The sequence below is a fragment of the Lonchura striata genome, chromosome Z (assembly GCF_050655825.1).
Source record: "Lonchura striata isolate lonStrDom1 chromosome Z, ASM5065582v1, whole genome shotgun sequence".
NCBI classification, from domain to species: Eukaryota; Metazoa; Chordata; class Aves; order Passeriformes; family Estrildidae; genus Lonchura; species Lonchura striata.
This window is the reverse complement of record NC_140740.1, coordinates 8,299,725-8,320,150: the sequence shown is the minus strand read 5'-3', so window position 1 is coordinate 8,320,150 and position 20,426 is coordinate 8,299,725. Positions and strand designations below refer to the sequence as shown.

General features: G+C 36.0%; 1 protein-coding gene across 1 annotated transcript in view; it reads right to left on the bottom strand.

Annotated features, from left to right (window-relative positions):
* Positions 1-4,451: 4,451 nt before the first annotated feature.
* FBXL17 (F-box and leucine rich repeat protein 17) overlaps positions 4,452-20,426 on the bottom strand; it is a 274,595-nt gene continuing 258,620 nt past the window's right edge. The window contains exons 8-9 of the mRNA XM_021524805.3: positions 19,267-19,409; positions 4,452-6,335 (exon numbers count right to left, since the gene is read on the bottom strand). Coding sequence (XP_021380480.2) covers positions 6,198-6,335; positions 19,267-19,409 — 281 coding nt within the window. The 3' untranslated portion in view covers positions 4,452-6,197. The remainder of the gene's footprint in view (positions 6,336-19,266; positions 19,410-20,426) is intronic.

Genomic DNA, 20,426 nt, shown 5'->3' with positions numbered 1-20,426 from the left:
TAAAAGTTGGTATTTTGAAAACACTAAAGGCTGTAGCATTTTGCCATAGGGTGCATGATGAAAGTATAAGATTATGAAATTTTCAGTCCAGAAGTCTTTATAACTTCACAGCAGCTGGAAATGCCCAATAATCCTTCCTCATTGTAAAATTTTTCATTCTAAGACTTCCACCATTCATTTAAACACAAACACTTTTCATAGGCTATATATAGAAAGACTTGCCTAAATATTGAAGAAGAAACAGCTCACTGTTTCTGTTGATTTTTGCCCCCAAATAAATCTGAAACACAACCCATTAGCAAAACTTTATGAAGCTAAAACACTTGGATTTACCTTATATAATCCTGATAGCCTTTACAAAAACCCAACCCTAAACATAAATTAAAGAATTTTTGCCTCAGTTTCTTTTTAACAGATGTGAAGATGTAGCTGTTATGTAGACCTTTATTCCATGCTACCTTATTCCAGCTTGTGAAAGTATCTCCAGTTAAGGAACCACAGCCACAGTGCTGTGTGTGATTCAGCCAATTTATTTGTGTTAATCTGAGCCTAATGCAAACAGAGCCAGAGGAACATCTGAACTTTTTCCCAGTTTTTCAGCAACTCATGCAATCTACAATGATAGCATGTGTGGAAAATACATCCAAAGAGCCTAGTACAGGGAGACTTTCAGTAAAACAGGACTTGGGAATATAAGACCCCATAAAATATGAATCACAAAATTTGACCATGTACCTACCCTGTTAGATTGGCAAAGCAAGCTATTATCACAAAGAATTATTTGCTTTTTCAGTAGTGCCAGTCTATGGTAGATTCCACATGCTCAAGCTTGAGCATCTCCCAGGGTGTCTTTGGTTTGAAAAAACAGCTTCACATCTCTGCTTCAAAGTATACCAGAACTTCAAATAAAAATCTCAGTCACCTATATCCTGACAATATCACAGATCACTCAGGGGGAAAGCTGCAAGAAAAAAATTACAGGAGGCAAGTTAACACTGTTTTAAATATTTTATTGTAATGGACTCTTTAAATGGATCTGTTTTAAAGTGACTCTCTGTCAATATGGGATTTCATAAATAAGCAGCATAAAGCCTCACGTGCTTTAAAATACAAATCTGAATGTTTACAAGGTCAGGTATCATCATATTCTTTCCATGAATGCTCTTACCATTATTGTTTTGCAAAGCATTATTTTGTTAATAACCATTTCTTTATCAAGACGGTGGGCAAACACAAGAACAAGCTTCCTGGACAGATGATCAATGGCCCAAGCCTGTCAGTGTTCAAAAGGCTTGTGGATGATGTCCTTTGTTGCCCAGTGCTGTCAGATAGTTGGACTAGTTGGTCACTCCAGGTGGCTTCCTGTGAGAACCCCAGGCTTAGTCTGGGGTCTTGTGTGGTGGTAAAGTCTCCAACCTGTGCTCCCAAAGAAAAACTCCACAGCCTCTTGTTGTTTGGTCTCTAGGCAGTTTATTGCGAGTTATCTAACAGATTGTGTTCGCGGGCTGCGGCTGTTTGATCAGCGGCCCCGGCAGAGACACACACACTCCTGACACCCTCACTGTCCAGTGTCTTCTTCTTCTCCCCCCCCCACCCAGGGCTGCTGCTATCTTTTAGATGATATATTACGTATTACATGTTTACAGCTTTTCCCCATTACCTACTACCTATGTTACAAGGTGCTTTTCTACTCTAAACCAATCTGTGAGTGCCAACATCACCATGAACATGGAGGCAAGGATGAAGGAGGAAGAACAGGGTCAGCCCACTTTCCTCCATCTTAGAACTTCTGACCCCCATGTACAAAGTAAAAACCCCCCTGTACAGGTGCTAAAACCCCCCTGTACAATACTAAAAAAATTTCCCCTCTGTTTTGTAACTACTTTTACTATACTATCTAACCCTTTGTGACTGCTTGTTCCACCTTCAAAGTTGGTAACTCATTCCATGGCTCAAACTCAAAATCACAGCTGTTTCCAGCTGCCTGCTGGAGTCTAGAATGCTTCTGACCAAGGCCTGGAACCTCTAAAAATGTCTGAGAGACATTTTGAGTTCCCACATCTTCCAACAGAAATATTGTATCCTATCCTATCCTATCCTATCCTATCCTATCCTATCCTATCCTATCCTATCCATTTATTAGATGTAACAGTCCTTTTCCTTTCTTGTTCAAGATCCCATGACCTGAAGAAAGCTCACTTTGAGCTTCTGTTTTCATAAAACTGAAGTGTATGGGACCTACTGCTTCTCTTGATTTTGCTCCAGTCAACACCACAATTTATGAAGAATAAGCAAGTGATAATTTGGGTGGACATCATTGAGCTTATGAGGAGCCCAGCTGAGAGCCTGAAAAATTAACTGTTTGTTAATTATTCTTAGTAGGGTTATTTTCTCATTTAAAAAGGATTAAAACTTATTTTCATAGAACCAAGCAATATCATGGGTTAGACCAGGCGTTAAAGATCACTTGGTTCCAATCTCTCTGACACTGGCATAGACCAAGTTGCTCAGAACTCCATCTCGACCTTGATACCCCCTTGATGTGGCATCCACAGCTGCTCTGGGCATCCTGTTCTAATGCTTAACCACCCTCACAGTAAAGAATTTCTTCCTTGTACCTAATCTAAACCTACTCTCCTTCAGCTGGGAACTATTTCCCTTGACCTCTCACTACATGATCTTGTAGAAGTTCTTCTCCAAGCTACCTCATCCTGAAGCTTTCTATTATTCTGGTCCCAATTCTCTCAGCCTTTCCTCAAAGTAGAGGAAAGTCTCACCATCCTGGTGGCCTCCTCTGGACTTGCTCCAACAGGTCCATGTCTGTCCTTTGCTGGGGAGTGTGAGAGACTGAAATGTTAAAGGTTAATGACTCAATTAGCCACTGGCAAAAGCAGCACGTGATTTGCTGGGGGCAGATTTGCACCCTCAGCCGAAGAGGGGATGGCAAAATGTGTGGTGTGTGGTGGCAAAATCTCTGATCTGCCCAAGAGCAGCCAATGTGCAGAGGGGTTAAGCGAATGGAGGATGACCACCCGTGAAGGACAGCCACAACAAACCAATCTTTCTTTGGCAGCAAGCTGGGTTTTGAGCCATGTAACAGAGAAGGCTGATAGGAAGCAGATCATGTGAGGTGAGATAAACTTTTTAGCATGCCCATGTCCTGCCTTGCACAACTGGCTCAGGTGTAAAACTCCCACTTGGGGTATCAGGATATTCACTGGTAAGCCTGAAGAGACTCATCCCATCTGATGGGGCTTAGGCTCAACTACACTATATACCAATACTAGTTCTGATATTTTTAAAAGAAATACGCTTTGTGCATGTTAAAAGACTACTACAATGTGCCTAGTACTGCATGGAGCACCTGCAAAGAAGTGAGGTATGCTATTGTGGATTTGGTATTTCACTACATTTCCCACTAATCTGGGAGCCTGGGCAAAGTGCCTTTGAACCTGCATGAGAAACATCATAGTAGCCATTCTCCTTGGTGAGACAAATTGCATGTGAACACTCCTCTCCACATAGCCTTTAGGTGGAGAGATGGGTGGAATGACCACCAGGTGAACTGAGTGTGCTTTAAGCCTTAATTACACCTGGATTTAAAGAGTCAACGAATGAAAATAGACATTATTTGTCTTTCTCCTACAACCACCTACCTCTTAATTCAGAATACACTTAAGAGTTTGTCTTAGCTCTTCCTGCAGGCTGAACAAGCCCATCCTAGAAATGTTTCTGGTAGGACAGAGCTGAGCCACAGGTTACCCTATCTTAACAGCAGGTTCCCACTAAGAATTTGAAGGAAAAAAGGACATTTTTTTCTGGTAAAGTAGGCCTTTGGGACCTAGGGAATCCAGAAACTGCCTCTGAGTTTTTAAGTTCACTCTAAGTTTTGCATATGAGAAAACAGGGGTAACAGGCAGTAGCTTTTCTTCCTCCATAATGATGATGTTTTCCCTGTATGACATGTCAAAGATGAGTGTGCATTATTATTTATTCCTCTAAAACGACTTTGGAAACCATTTATATAAGGACATTGAGGAACAATATGTGTCAACACTGCAATTAGAAAAACATATTTTCATCTAGAGTTCTTATACCATATAAAACTAAAATTAATTAGTCACGGTAAGATCTATTGATCAGTATGTTCATAAAACTGAGAGATGAATAGTCAGTAAAAGGCAAAAATACTGGAAGTAACTTATATGACTGAAGTAAATAGGGATGACCAGCCAGACCGATGATATTTTAAAAATCTGTACAGTTACAATACATTTTAGATGGAAAAAAAACCTGTGGATGTCATCTAGTTAAACTGTCAGTCACAGCAGGGCCAATTTACTAAGGATCAGCTGCAGCTGAGTTCTATCTATTCAGCAATGGAGATTTCAGACTCTCTGTTAGTACGGTCTAAGTACAGTTAGCAGCACACAAACAGAAAACATCACATCTTTCTTATTTTATTAAAATTTATTGTAAGATCAAAGGTCTCACAAAAAATAGAAACTTACAAATTGTGTGAATAGTTTTAATGCACTCATAAAGAGACATTAAAAGAAAATTGACTAAGATTCTGTACTATATCTGCAATATAATTGACTGGCTTTATTCTTAAAATATTGTTGCTATTTAGGAGTAAATAAACAGCATAGCATTACACATGTTCACAGGTATTTACCACTTATTTTAAACAAAATCTTTACGATATATTTTTTTTCCAGAGAAATTAGTTCATCCCCATTTTGAAAATTTATTTGAAATAAGAAAACATTCAACATCCTCACTGGAAGTAACGTGAGCTGATGTTTCTGTTGTAAAAAATTATGCTATGGAAATCAACAAATAGCTTTACAGGGTTATACAGCCATACTAAACAAGCTTCTATGTTATGCTGCATTAGGCCTTCTGGATTAGCAAAACATTTTGACAATAATGGCTACTTTTCAGCTGAAGCTTAAGCATTTCATAGTTTGGATTAAAATGCTGTAACCTTTAAAAAACAAATATCCAGTGTTACACATCTGACAACATTCTTAACCAAATGGTAATACTCTAAAGGTTAAGGCAACTCCAAATTGAAGCTGCAATGTCTGTATTTTTCACAATTCCCTGCTCAAATTTAACTCCTTAGAATGCAATGTGTGAGAGAGAGTGAGAGAGAGGCTGTGTGATACTCAGTTGCTGTTTGGTGTTAAACCATAACAGTCCCACAAAGAAAATGAATCACTTTACATGTTTAATTTGGGTATTTTCTTCCACATACTGTGTTAATAAGCACCTGATCCTACAAAATGATACCCACTATGGGACTCATGTTTAGGTGGCCTTCTCAAGGTAAGCACTATTTGCATTGGAAGATCCATTCTAAAATAAAACCACACAGGAAATGAGAGGGAGTCCTGTTATTGACTCATACCCATTCATCTGAATTTTCCAATTCATCAACAGAACAGCATAGGCAGAGGAGAGAAGTTCATTTGAAATAGACAGTAAATTTTTTCAGCCAAATATAATAAGCATCGTCAACTTATTTCTGACAGTTGATGTGTTCACTTGTTCCTTGTCTTCATGAAATGTAGCTGGCTATCATTGCTAGGGTAAGCACTCTTCCTCATTATTAAAATGTCAAGGTGGAAAGATTTTAATATCACTACAGCTTCCTATATTTCAAGAAAAAAAGGGAAGGAGTTGATAAAAAAAAATGGTCATTCACTGTAGATTTTTTTATTACTCTGTATCTTAAAGCCTCTGGTATAGATTTAGTAAATAAAAAGCATCAAGTTTAGTTCCCAGTTTCAACACAGGCCTCTGTTGATCAACTGCACTGGTGCTAGCACTGAGTTACCATTTACAGATCAAAGGAAACACACAGGACCAAGGCAAAGTAAACAGAGGAAAACAAGCTTAACATCTATAACTCAAACTATCCAGAGCACTAGTAGGAATCCACTTCAAGAAATTTGCCAAAGGCTTTTATAACTTTTATGCAAACAAAACCACAATGAATTTCTAAAGTTTTGCTTCAATATTTGTATTCAGTTGTACAGTACGTTAAAGTCAGTGTACAGCTTTTGCCATTTTATTGTAACCTCTGTAAACTCACAACTATATTGCATCATATGAAAGGTTATAAACCCTTCTGCAATCCCCATTAGATCTACTGAATGCAGCAGAGTGGAACATGTTGGTACAGAAAGTTAGAAGCCAGAAGACATATTGGGTGTCCAGCCCATTTGATAAGCTCGCTCCAGTGTTCTCTTGCAATCCTGCAGCACAGTACTGAAGGTTATATGTGGATATTGCTGCACCAGCTGCTCCACTGTGGCCTCGTTCACCTGCAACAGAAGAACAGAACCTGTGATATGCAGAAAATGAAGGAAAAGGGTAACATTAAGCAAGCTAGAAGAGTGGAAAAACTTTGGACTCTTGGGCAGACAGGGCTCCTCATTGTTACTGTAGGTTTAGGTGCATTTATCACAAAATAAATATAAAGAATGTAATGTCTGGTTAGAGAATGAAAAAAACCAAGCTCAAACCCCATGCTTTGATTTCATTGTAAAGGAAGAAGGTGGTTAAACAAATGCTGCCCAGAATAACAGATTTCTAACTTGGAATAGAAGCTATTTACTCAAAGTTGCTCAAGCAGACATACATTTAAAAATGTGAGATATTTTTTGGCTTTGGCAAATAAAAATTGATTACATCTATTAATTAATGGTACACTTATGGAGACATTAAAAAATGCTAAGTAATAACTCCACAATTAACTTTATTGAAATAAACTTGCACTATAGGGTTGCTATCAACAGGTGTTCAGTGAAAAGTAATAGATATCATTAATAAAGATAGGGAACAAAGATGAATTATGCTATGTTGCAGGTAATCAATTACTCCTATATGTCCTTTTTCCAAAAGGTAAAAGTCCTGCATGTCTTCACATACATCACTGGCAGAAGATTTTATTTTAGTCTTCTTTTGAGAGAATAACACTGCAGAATTGCGTTCAATATTTAAAACATACAAGATGGTTGGGACTGGGGTCTCCGTCTTAAATTTGAGATGCCAAAGTTAGCACATTTATTTTTCATGAGACAAAGTAATCAGATAAACCCAGCTAAATCTAACACCTTTACAACTCCAGTGCTGCAGTGGAATTAATTTGTCAATTATTTTAAAGATTATTGCAGTTCATATCACAGAGGTGAACAACTTCAGCCTTTAGACAAATAAAAGATTAACCTAAGAACCATGACTTCTAGTTGACTGTCTTTGAAATCTTTGCTGAACAACTGGACATTTTAAAACGCATTGATACTACAGTTACTGAATCACCTACATCAGTAGCATGTACAACTGATGGCATTGTTTGCTTTTCTTCCCTCAGTGTTCCAAATTCAAGGCCAAAGTAAAAAGCCAGACTGAAATGTTTACTACCATTACAGAGACCTGTCTTGTGAAAAATATTTTAAAGCACAGTAACCACAATATCCAATAATATTTTTGTCTTTAAAAGATAACAAGGAGAGCTTCCTTCTAAACAGTAATTGCACCCAATGACAAGGATAAATGAAAGGTTTAATATCCAGTTCTTCTACTTTGATAATAGAAATACTCAATCTTCATTGGAAGTTTCATCTAGCTGAGACTGACTTGGATAGAAAACTGGTTTAACTTCACAGCACAAACTGTACTTCTCTGGCAAATTGCTATGTTACAGTAACATTTTTCAGTGCTGAAAAACAAGAAGTGACTTTGAAAAAGTAAAATGAAATCAATGATAGCATAAGTCCCCCACAATATTTGATATTTACAGTTGAACACATACTTGGAAATTGTAAGCTACAATTCACAGAAATATTGCTTGGAATGGAAGAATCCCCAACGTAGCAGTAATGTGCTACTTTATGCGTATCCAAAAAACAGTGAAGAGTCTCTTTTCATTAGAGTCATGCTGCAGAGACCCATGGCAGAATCTATCACACTACCAGAAACTCCTCTTAATGATTAACTCAGCCACAACAATGAGGCTGACAACTGACAGTGGCTTATTTGGCTCGTTCTTAGAACTTGAAGAAGATGCATTATTTATCTATTAGATAGCTGAAAATTCTGCTAGTACATAGAAGCTATGGTGATTTAGCACTTACCTGTTGGGCACTATTTGTTAGAATGGCACAGACATCATGGCTTTATAGCCAGTGTTATATGCATATTCTCTGTTATAAGAAATAAGTTAGGCAAATTCTTTACAAAGATGATGCTCACACACAGGAAGGTAGTAAACGCTCTCCATGCCCTGGTGTATTGGACTCAGGACATGTAAACAAGGCTCAGCCTAGCTAGGTGTAAGCTGATATATTTGCTACCAGGCTAACTTAGGCATGGCCCATGACACTTAGGAAGACAGAGGATATTACAATGGTATCTTTTAACTGGTATCTTAAAAACCTAGGAAGAAATCTATAGTACACCACCTCTAAGTGTTTGTCTTAATTTTTTTCTGATACAATTATTACTAGATAAAATTTTTTGCTATTTGCTGTTAATACTTTGCTAAACAGAAGAAGGAAGCTTTTGGCATCAAGTGCCAAATAAAGTTACAAAATAAACATGAATATGAGGAAGGCAGATAAAACCATTGCAAAGTGCCACTGACAAAAACAGCTGTTTTATGACCAAAGCCTGTAGAGTAGAATCTTTTCTCCATTTTTTACTGGAGCATTAAACAAATATTTTAAATTAGGCAACAAATTGTGTTATAACTTGTTGTTAAACAGTAAAATAATGACAAATCCTATGGGTGTATTTGGAACTGTGACATTTACAGAAAGAAATTACTTTGAGTCTGAAAAACTGACTTTACTCTCATGATAAAGGAAAAAAAATATCTTACTAAGCTTCATGATAAATGATTGAATATATGTAACTTTAAGTTAAATATAAGTGTTTTTAATCCTGAGACTAAACAACAAGGAGTTAAAAATTATGCCAAACTAAATTCAATGTAAGATTACAAAACAGAACGAGAAAAAAAATTGGCAGTGGGAGAAACAACCTGGATCCAGATATGAGAGAAAAAGTATTCCCTATCTTTTTTTTTGATACCTTTTCTTTACCATAAGAAAAGTCAGATCAGACACTAAAACAATTAAAAACTTTTAGTATTTAAAATTCTTCCCACTATTGGACTAAAACTGCACTATCTGAAAAACAGGAAAAAAAAAAGAAATAAAATTTTATTCTTTGTTAATGAATGCGAAAAGTCATATCTAAGTCAACTTTTTTAGTATCCTTGTCATCATTTCCCAAGTGGTAGGATTAAGATGAAAAGAAGTCTTATGCCCAGCCATTAGAACACAAGCCTCTGTCTCTTTGTTAAGATCAGCCTGGCTGGTGATAAAACAGAAGTACTGAATGTCATTCCCCAAATAAGTTCATTACACAAACAGAACAATTTTCCCTTCTGAGGTTAAACATTCTTGTTCAATGAATAAAAACTAAAAATCTCCACATCTTTAAATGCTGTAAAATGTATTTTTCTTTCACAGACTTTCATTAATCTTAATCTTTTGAGTTGTCAAAAAAAAAAAAAACAAAAAAACAAACTACTGTCTGAAGATAAACTACTTAGATTATCTAATACATAATCATTCATCTGAATTTGAATAGCTCTTCAATTATATTTTAACACATAATGAGAGAATGCACCCTGTATCATTAAGCATGAAAGTAATAGGATTGTGCAAAATTCTGGTCATCAAACAAAAAAACCAAAATAACAACAAAGACTGGCTTGAAAAGTATTTTTTCTTTCTGAAATAAGAATTTATCTTGGGCCAAGGAATAGATGAAAAAAACAAAACAAAGGAGAAGATAGGTTACAGAAAATGGCAAGACTAAGTGGTATAATCTCTCTTTAACTCAATTAGAGTACTTACCTAGAAGTCATATGTTTGAATACTTTTTACTTAAAGACACTTGAACACATATTGCCTATTTCCCAGAAGAATGCTCTTGACTTTGTGACAAATATTATCTGGGGTAGGACCTCCTTAACTTCTTCATCTAATGACAGTGTGGTTGTGTAGACAGCATTTAAATATTATCCATGCTAGAGAACATTTCTCATGTGATACTTAGCAGTTCATCTTGGGAAGAAGAACAACAACACTCTTCTAGTCCCTGTAAAATGCTACACTGGCAAAAGGGTTTTGTGAGTGCCTCTTTGGAGAACTTTCATCACCACTCTGCTATGTACACACAAAATATGGCTGAAATACTGAGAAAAATGGGAAATCAGTGTTCAACACTCTTACTCTCCTTTAGGTAAAATGATATGCCCATAACAGAAAGCCTGAAAACTACCACCAACCTGTTAATATTTTTTCTAGAATAAAGTAACCAACACTTATGAGCTGATTTTTTCCACACTCAGGGTAAACTGAAAGCTACTCAAAATGAAATATTCATTCATATTTTGATCTAGCATGCTATATTTACTCATCTAGTCCTATTGCCAGTATTTACTGATTTGGAACACCATTTGTCTGACACAGAACATCTTCAGAAGTTTATGTTATTCCACCTTCCACAAGTTTTCATGAAAAATTCAAAACGCAAGCAAGAATAATTATTAGGTAATTTTAATTTTTTTTTCCTTTTAAGTCTGCTGTGTCATTTGTTTTTAGTGATAATTTCAGCAGTTTTCTTTCATTTCTAGCTTCTAAAATTAGCAATTTCTAAATATCAAATTATTCCAAAGGGCTAGGATTATTTTTTTAACCTAGTGTTTTCATTATGTCCCTATAACAGATCTTGTTAAATTCAAAGGATGAATTCAAGTTTTCCTAATCCTGTTAGGGCAAATTAGAGATTACATTTGAAACCATCAGCCAAACCAGGCATTTCTTTTTAATGAGGCTGATACCTTCATTCACTGCTCAGGAACAGAAACAGAGGTATAGGGGCTTTTCCAAAACAGGACTTTCCTAGTTACTTTTCCTTAGCTTGTCTTTAGTTGATATAATATCCTGAAAATCTTCTCTTTCACTAAATTGCCAAGAATGGTAAGATTTGATACTGATCTCCAAAACTCCTCCAACAGTTGCATCAGGATCAGTCTTAGAATGTAGTTCTGACTCTAAAGCTGTTAAAATGTGCCAAGAATGTCTATGATATCTACAGCAATACTGAAAAGTAAGAGTAGAGTCATCACTTAAACTGCAAGTTTTATGAAGATCTACACAGTGCATGAGTATTCAGTGTTAATCTAAAGAGTTTGATCAGTTGTTCTCAATAACAAAACCAAAAAATCTTCACATCTTAATGACTTCAGTTTAATGACCAGCTGATTTGATAATTGAAAAGAAAAACTTATCTCAATTCCAAGTTCATAACTGAAACCAATAAGCAGTTAAATAAATAAAAAAGCTAAAGTTTGCAAAACTGCATTACTAGAACTTCACACAAAAAATCTGCTTGTGCCACTCAGACCACCATTAAAGGATGACAGCTAAAATAATCTCTGCATAGCATCTAACCTAGCCCTTGACAGGGGCATTGGCTGGCTGATTTCTGAGGACAACACAGGTTGTTATCTACAGTTATACAACTTTATAATGACTTTATAAGTCATTAATGAAAAATAACAGTCTGGTTTATAACACCCTGAGTCAGCCATATCTGTACGGAATGGCATTAATAATACATAGAACTGCTAGCTTAATCTTAGAAATCTAGTACTTGCTAAGAATTTTAGGGAAGTGTTAGCAGATGAGAGGTATCGTTCAGACCAAAAGATTTTGAGGGCTGCCATACATATAGTTAGGTGAGAAAAATGGCACAAGTATTATCATTTCTACATACAACCAATCACAAAATCAATTTCACACAGAATAAATGCAAATGGATTTGAATCCAAAGGGCTTTCTTACAATATTGTTGGCATTTTACTTATGAAGTGGTATTTCAGCATTAGGGCTACTGAAATGTTTGTGCACTTCTGTCTCAATACACATACAGAGCTATTGCATGAAAGCCAAATTTGTATGCAATGGTCAAAGAAATCATTGTCATTGTGTGTATTCATAATGATAGATATGGAAAAACTCTTTATGTTTCTATTTCTCAAATTTTTACAAAAAAATCTAGTATATACACACTTAGAGTTATAAGTAAAACATTTCCACACAGTCTTTCTCTTCTCTAAGTTGTATTTTGCTTCCTCAAGTGAGTGTCTTATAAAAAGTGTACTTTGATTTTTTTTTTTTTGTGCTAATAGTTGAATGAATTATATTCTCAGGTGGCCCAATTATAACTGTTGCCTGTAGCCATAACAAAATTAAAGATTTCTGGAAATGTTTTGTGTGAAGTGTAGTTCATCAACTAAGACAGACATACTCCACAGAGTTTCAGTTGCCTTTATGCCCAGGGGCAGAACCCTTGTTTAGGACTTTAACAAAATAACAGCACTACCAATATTAGCACAATATCCTATAGTCCAAGTAAAGTCCCTTACAACCTGAGAAAATAATGTATTTTGACTTAGAGGATGCTATTATTGAAAAAAAGGCAGAAAAACAATCACATATGCACACACACACAAACACTGTATTTGTAAACATATAAATAATTAAATTGGCAAGTACAGTCTGTACAGTGCTATTTTATCATGGCATCTGACAACTTAATTGTGTTAAACCCTAGCAATTAATTACCCATTTATATTTGTAAAGGTAAAGGAGTATGAAAACAGAAATATCTGCAATCTTTTCTGCCATGTGAATTGAAATAAATGGAATGCACAAGTCTTCTAATATTCCATGGCAGCACTTTTGGATTCCAGAAAGTCTGACAAGGTTGCTTGTGGACTATACCTACTTTACAGTTCTTGTTTAAATCTCACCTGAAAGGAATGAAATGCATTGTTGTGGTTGTTTTCTCATGTGAATACTATTGCCTCAAACTGCAAACTAGCAAGACCCATTTCAGATCTCTGTAGGGATGCAGTTTTCTGCAACACACTATTTTTAATTGAAGTTGTATAAGTAACAAAGGTTTCACTCTCAATTTTCTTCTTATTTTTCTATTAAAACAGAGAATGAGAATTTTAAAGGAGCCTTTCAGTTTGGCTGTTTATTTGGTTTGCTAATTCTGTCCATTTCGTCAGATGAACTTCTAGACTGCACCTATATTTCCAGGTAAAAATATTACCAATATTATACATATTTCAAAAACTTTTTCCTTCTAAAAATTGCAGATAATAAAGACACAGATGCAGTGAAATGACAGTGGTAATTTATATAGTGATAAATATTCTTTCAGATTACTTTCAGCCTGTTGAATTAATAACACTGAATATTTTCCTTCCTACTTGACTACATTAACAATAATTTGAGCACATTACTGTAATACCTGTCAAAATGACGACACGTAAAACTAACAAGAGAAGTCTTTCTCAAAAGTTGCCAGCTGGCAAAAATAACTGGAAGTTCCAGGGAGCAATGCTTCTAAATAAATTTCTCCCTTTAAATTGTTTTCATTCATAAAAATGCTGACCAGTTCACATTGCAGTCTTTCTTAATAGTTGGCCTTGTCATGATTTTTAGCTGTTGATCATCACCTGAGGGTCCATCTTTCTCTTAGAGAATGACATGGTCAGGTCAGTGCTTTTTAGAAATAAGGACAATTTCATAAATTATGGAAAATTCCATCTTCAGCACAGTACTATGGAACTGCTGCAGGGGTATCAGCTTGGAGAATAAAAATATTTTAGCAAAGAAACAGTTAAGCTAGAAGAGCAAAATCTTTAGCTTGTATAAAAACCCTTTCTTTTTGTGTGTGTTTTAGCAGATGCTTTCGTTTACACACATAATGGATCTGTTATCCTAGTTAGCTAGGGGGAAAAAGCCAAAAGTAGTATTGTTCAGACCTTTAAAATTGTATTGAAAACCAAAGTGAGATAAATGTTATTCTTCTTTTGTTGTGGGATAGCTGTGGTTTCCTTCTAATGAAATTCACAGATCTCATGAATCTGAAATCTTCATTATTCATAGAGATGTATCAATTGCAGCTCCTACATTATACATATAAAACTTAATAAAATACAATTCCTTTTTAATATGCAGCAACATACTTGAACAAATTATAGCAATTTAAGAGAAAAAAGGGCTACAGAATTTTTCTTAAAGAGAAGGATTGGATATTTTCATTCCTCTTCAAATCACAAAACCATAATTTCAAATCTCAAAATGAACCCCTTGTAATATAAAAGAAGAAATGGTAGCAATTTGGCAGGTTTTCTGATCAGGCTAATGATAGCATTTTCTGAAAGTGGAATGCAAATTGCTGTGATAATTATATTAAAACAAGCCATGGCTCTGTATTCTCACTCTTCTGCCATTGATTAAGAACAGTTTAGCTCAAAAGTATATTGGAAATTGAAAGATGTATCTCTAGAACCTAGGATATATAAAAGAGCTAATGTTCTTTTTCATTTATCTTCAGTTGCAGACTAGCTGTGTAAATTAAAAGCTTGTGAGTGATGGATAAAAATGTTTCTCTTAAACAACAGAAGCTCCACTAATGATTTCTGTCTTCACTGAATATGTATTTACAAGTATTTGTAAAACAGGTTTTGTAGAAGGACAAAGTGATAAATTATATTAAAAATCCACATATTGTCTAGGAGTCTTATTCTTACTTAAGATGTAAATGATTTCTTAACTTACTATTTTTTATTTTTAGGGATCATCTATCTTTCTTCCTCTGGGAACACAAAATAGTTTATCATTTTGTCAGTTGTACTGACCATCAACTTCTGTGCTCTAATATCTCAGCAAAAAGAGAATAGGAAATATATGCTACAATTTCTCTGAGAAAGAATCTGGAATAAGCTACAGGCTTTCAGAAGTATTTTCATGAAAAGCAACCATGTATTTTCTGAGAAATTCGTCTCAAAAAATGGAAAGAAAAAAAGAAAGGAAAAAGAAAACCAAGGAATAAGGGCCAACATGACTTATCAACTATGTTGTGTATCCTCTCACAGACAACTTTGTTGGACTCTCTTAATTTCATTTCATTCACACCATAGTGGTGAATAATGAATTTTGTGGCCTCTGTTTTTCAGTGTGATTTTTCTGCCTATTTTCCCAAGAAATGTCTCCTGCATTTATGTGGGAGCACTGTTGATAACTGCTACAAATTGCACCACAGTTATAGGAAAAGGATCTTGAAATATGAAAATTGAGTGTGAGAAAAGTTGCAGGAAGATTACTGTTCAACCAGTCAAGCTATCACCCAGAAAACAAAACAACAACAAAAAAACCAACAAAAAGCACCCCCCCCAAAAAAAAACAATTAAAAAAACCCACAAAAAAAAAAAAACCACACCCAAAAAACCCCAAACCAACAACAAATTTTTAGTCCCTATTTCCTAGTTGAAACCCAGCCATTTCCCCCAAGGGTAAAGATTTCAAGTTGCCACTATTTAAAGCCGTTTCACTTCTTGTGAGAGCACAAGAAAGAAGTGCTATAAAGACATCTTTCAAATGATAGAAATAAATAGTATGGCGAAGATTACCCTTTTACTCCATTTTTTAAAATATGAGATACAAAATATACCAAAATAATTAATTAATTGACTAGAAGAAGTAACTAAGATCTAGGTCAGTTTAATTATAAGAATGTACAGTACACTGTGTTCAGAAAGAAAAGCTTGAAATGTGCATTTAAATCTGTTATTTTGAAGCAGGTGTAATTTTATGCCCTTAGGATGCAAGAAAAGCTCTTAGGAATTCTGATGTCAGTGTTTGAGGGAGGAAAGAAAGCATGCTGTAACTGCCCACACCTTTCTCAAGGTACTTAAAGTAATTAAAAGAAAGGTTCAATTATATTTAAAATATCCCCTTTCCTAAGCTGTAATAAAAATACAGAGCTACAATTAAAATTTAGTTGGAAGAATGGACAGTCATGTTCTCATTCTGCTGTGGGGAACTAACCTAAGTGGATTTAATATAACCCCTTGTTATGCTTTTCTGGGTGTTTTCTGGCATGACAGACCAAGAGCTGCTGCGCTCCCAGGCAGCACCAACCTGCCATGGACACCCACACAGCCAAATCAAGTCCTAAAACACAACCTTGGGCCGCAGCCCCCGGCAGCACAGCACTCCCCTGTGCAGAGGAATGGGAGTTTGTGGTGCACCCTGCTCCCAGAAGACCCTGAAGGGGTGACAAGAAGGAACAAAGCCTGGCTCGCTGCCCCTGGGAGCGCGGCACAGCACAAACACGGGCAGGAACACCAGAATGCAAAACAGAAATGCTTTCTCTTTCATGCCTTTTCCAATTACAAGCCTATAAAATGTCCTGCTTAGGCCTCAAATGACTACTGATTTTGTCTGTTACTGCTTTCAAAAGAAATAGAGACACAGAATGGCAACATTTTCTTTCTATGGAGCACATGACTTGTGCAGACCTGAGTGCTGCCTGGTGCCTGTACAGATGCACAGATGTACACAAAATTTATTTGCACAGTCAATACTCCGTCCTGTGAGAGAGATCAGAAGGGAGAAGAGCCTAGCTGCTTCAAGTACCTGTTCATGTTGGTATGCAGACAAGTGGGGAATTCTTTTGTCCAGAATGTAGGTATTTAAAAACGTTTAGAATCTACTTTAGATTACTTTCCCACTTCAGGAGGTTTGCATGATAGTCTCTCAGATGTATCCCATCTGATACAGAAAAGTTTCAACTGAAATATATGCTATCATTATGATGATCTCATAGTAAAGTCAGTATTTTTTAATGTGATTTCTCAAAACAATGTCATCTATTTTAAAGCAAAGGCCATATTGCTCCTGTGGTGTGCATGTTAGATGGTAGGAAAAATGATAAAAAGAAAGGTCATGGAAATAGCAGTTTGATGAAAAATGAATAATTTTATTATTTTCATGGTGTGGATCAATAATGCTTTGCATCTACTGAAACACATTGCCTGGAGGCACTTGGATAATCAATGGCATAAAACAGAGACTGCCTTTACCCAGGCTCACAGCCTCTCTTGATCTTTCTGGGGAGGACCCTTGACGCCTCTAATTTATGTCAAGTGCATATCAAAGAAATTCCAAAAAGCCTGGCTCATAAAGAGTGTTTTAGTGGTACCCATTTGAAGTCTACTTACATATGTTCCTTATGTAACTGTGTTTAAGTAATTTCTTTCCAAATGCCTGGGAATTCTTAGAAAGGCATAAAAGCTACCTGGCATGAGCATAATAGTCAGTACCTCAGAAAAGGAAGCTTGGTTAGATGGGACAAATCTTCAAACCTCTCCACTGCAAGCTGACAACAGTACAAAGATAAGAATTTTGGCCAACTGGGAGTGTAAATAAACCCTTCTGCACCACCCAATAATTCTCTGTAATTGTGTGCTGGACACTGACATTTTTAATTTAATAGAGCAGCCACTGGAAAAAATTAGTTCTGCATGATACTGGGGAGAGACAGTTGAGAACACAATTTTGTTCAGTAATTTCTCTGTTCGTTTGCAGTGGAAAAAGGGAGTTGGCATCTCCTAGCTGCCAAAAACCCCTTAAATCAAGGATACTTACTTCATTCTGTCTGTGGAGCTATTCTTCCCATCAAGGCTTTGCAAACAAGAAAAAAATCCCCAGTGGTAGTCCCACTACTGCACTGTTCACTGTAACAGTTGACGAATTTCTTAACATCTTTTTGCTACCATACTTTGAATACTTGCAGATCACACACACACTTGCAGGCACACAGTCAACAGCAACTTTTCTATCTTCTCTAAAGCTTTCTTAAGTAATATTTTTTTCTTTTAGCAGTTGACTCCTGTAACACAAAAGATGCTGTATACGCCTCCAAAGAACTAGAAAAACATTTATTTACCAGCAATTAGAGGAATACAGACTGTAGTACATGTCTACAAAAACGACATATAGTTTAACTTATGAGGCAGTAAAGCTTGTTTTCAACATCAAGAGCATTGATTTTCTATAGCAGTTAAAGACAGGATAAAATTATTGCACTTATTAGATCCTTGTTGATTGTTCAGCATTAGCTAAATTCACAAAATAAATACATGTGGGTATTTATTTGGGTCAGGTCTAATTCCCAAGGTCAAGTTATCCTTTTAACATTTTCTAAGTACATAATCTTAGCACAATCCATCAAAGAGATTCACACACTCTTTTTGTCTGCTGGCTCTTATAAAACACTAATGTTTAGGAGATTAGAGTGAACTCAGCTTTGATAGACAGAGCAATTCTTCCAAAGTGCTCAACCTCCTTGCAAACTAGAAATTGCCTAAGGCTGGCTTTGCAAAATGCAATTTCTAATTTTACCACTGACCTGAACATTATTATTCCTTGCCATTTGAAATGCTGTGTTTTGTCACTGTCTTCTATAGTGCACTGTGAAGGATGCCAGGTAATGGTTTGGAGCACGATGTTTGTTAGACTAAAACCTGTTTTTCCATGGAGTGTATCCAATCAGAAATCCACAAGCCTGAGAGATGCTTATGATGGGCATCACAGCCAGAAATTTTGTTGATAATGGCTCGAAAAGAAACAATTCCTGCAGGGTTATGTGAAGACTTAAGGTCAGAGACTCTGGACCTCTGATGATTTTTCTTGTAGCTATTTCTACTGTGTTCCCTGGCCTCTTGATCTTTCTTCTAAACAGGAACATGATTTCTGAAGGCTATATACATGGTGAAGTGGACATGGACTGCCTTTTCTTTTTTTCTTCTAATGATAAAGAGCTAAAACTTACAGACATCCTTACTATTTTCCAAGTATAAAGCTACATAGTAAGAAACAGTATTTTTTTCTCTTTTTAGCATTATGTTAACTCACTCTTGAAGTAACACGAAATATTTTTTTCCTTTCTTTTTAAGAAACAAAGTAATCTGTCAAAGTTATGACATGACATGCCAACCACTTTCAGACAAAAATATTCAAAAAGTGTCAGAGGGCAGATTTTACAAAAAACTTTTGTGAGCACCTCAGTCTGTGAGTGTAACCTACAGGTGTATTTTTAAAATCTACATCAGCAAACATTTATAATGCTCCTTCTAATCCTCTGTGTGCCTTTTGAGCTTCCTATGTAAACACAGCACACAAGAACACTTGCTACAGTAGTGACTACTGAACAATTTTGCTGAGAAGAACATAAATCCTGCTGCCTCCCTCGCACACACAGGAACACTATCACACTTTGAATCAGGCACTAACTCAGGCAAAGGCTCCTTACCTGATCACATCTCATCAGTCCCAAGTATCGGAGGGATTTGCTGCGCTGAGCAATCTGGGTGGCTCCACGGTCCGTGATCTCCTTGCACCACCCAACATCCACCGTCTCTATTGTCATGCTGTACCTCCCAATGGCTATCAGGGCTGCAAGGACAGGAAAGGCATGAAATACACAGCTCTGCAACCTCAGCTCCATGCACACGCTGAACAATGCTGAAATTGAGTTTTGAGAAGCAGTTCTCGTGCACTTTGTAAACATTCATATGACATATGGCATAATATTTCATAATTCTCAACTATGTAAAAACTGTCTCTTCAAATTGAAAGTACATACATGTCCAAACACACACAAACACACAGATAAACATATATTCCTATATATTTTTCTATCAATCAAGATAAATGGACCAATTAGCAGACATAATGTATAAAAATTATTTTAATTACTTTTTTCAGAAGAAGAAAGTATCAATTATTAAAATGGAAATAAGTACAAAATAAAACCAATTCTATCTCACTTTTCAGAGAAAATTACTGACTTTATACTACTAACACTTTTTTTCCAGGAAAACAATACTACAAAGACAGCACTGAGATTAACAGGACATTTTGTTAGTCAATAAAACATAGTTTTAGAAAACCCGGCAGGAAATTTCCTGCCATACATTCTACAATTATATTCTAAAATTGCATTTTTTCTCGTTGTTCATGTTGGTGATGTAAGAACAATGGTGTGTTGCACTTTCACTTTTTCTTCACAAACACCTTTCCATTTAAAAATAAAGAGTTAAAAAGGTCATAAGGAATTAAAAGAAAAATTTGAACATTTATTAAAGGAAAACAAAGAGGATCTGGAAGTTCTGAATGGGCTGAAAAAAGGTAGGAGAAAGACAAGGGATCTGAACTGACTGGGAAGGTTTTGTCATGATATGACAATGACATAGAAGATAAAAATCACTGGCACTCTGGTTACCATGGACTATAGCACTTTTCAGAAATATGGACTCAGGAAGTCAAGCTGGGATTTATTAACAGAAATTTCAGCAGCTAAAATTTCAGTCTAAGAAAAAAGGCCATGGTTTCTGCTGTAGAAGTCAGCCACCTGCATATAATCAAGGAATAGGATGTTCACACAGTTTGTAACTCCAGTTATAAGGCAGC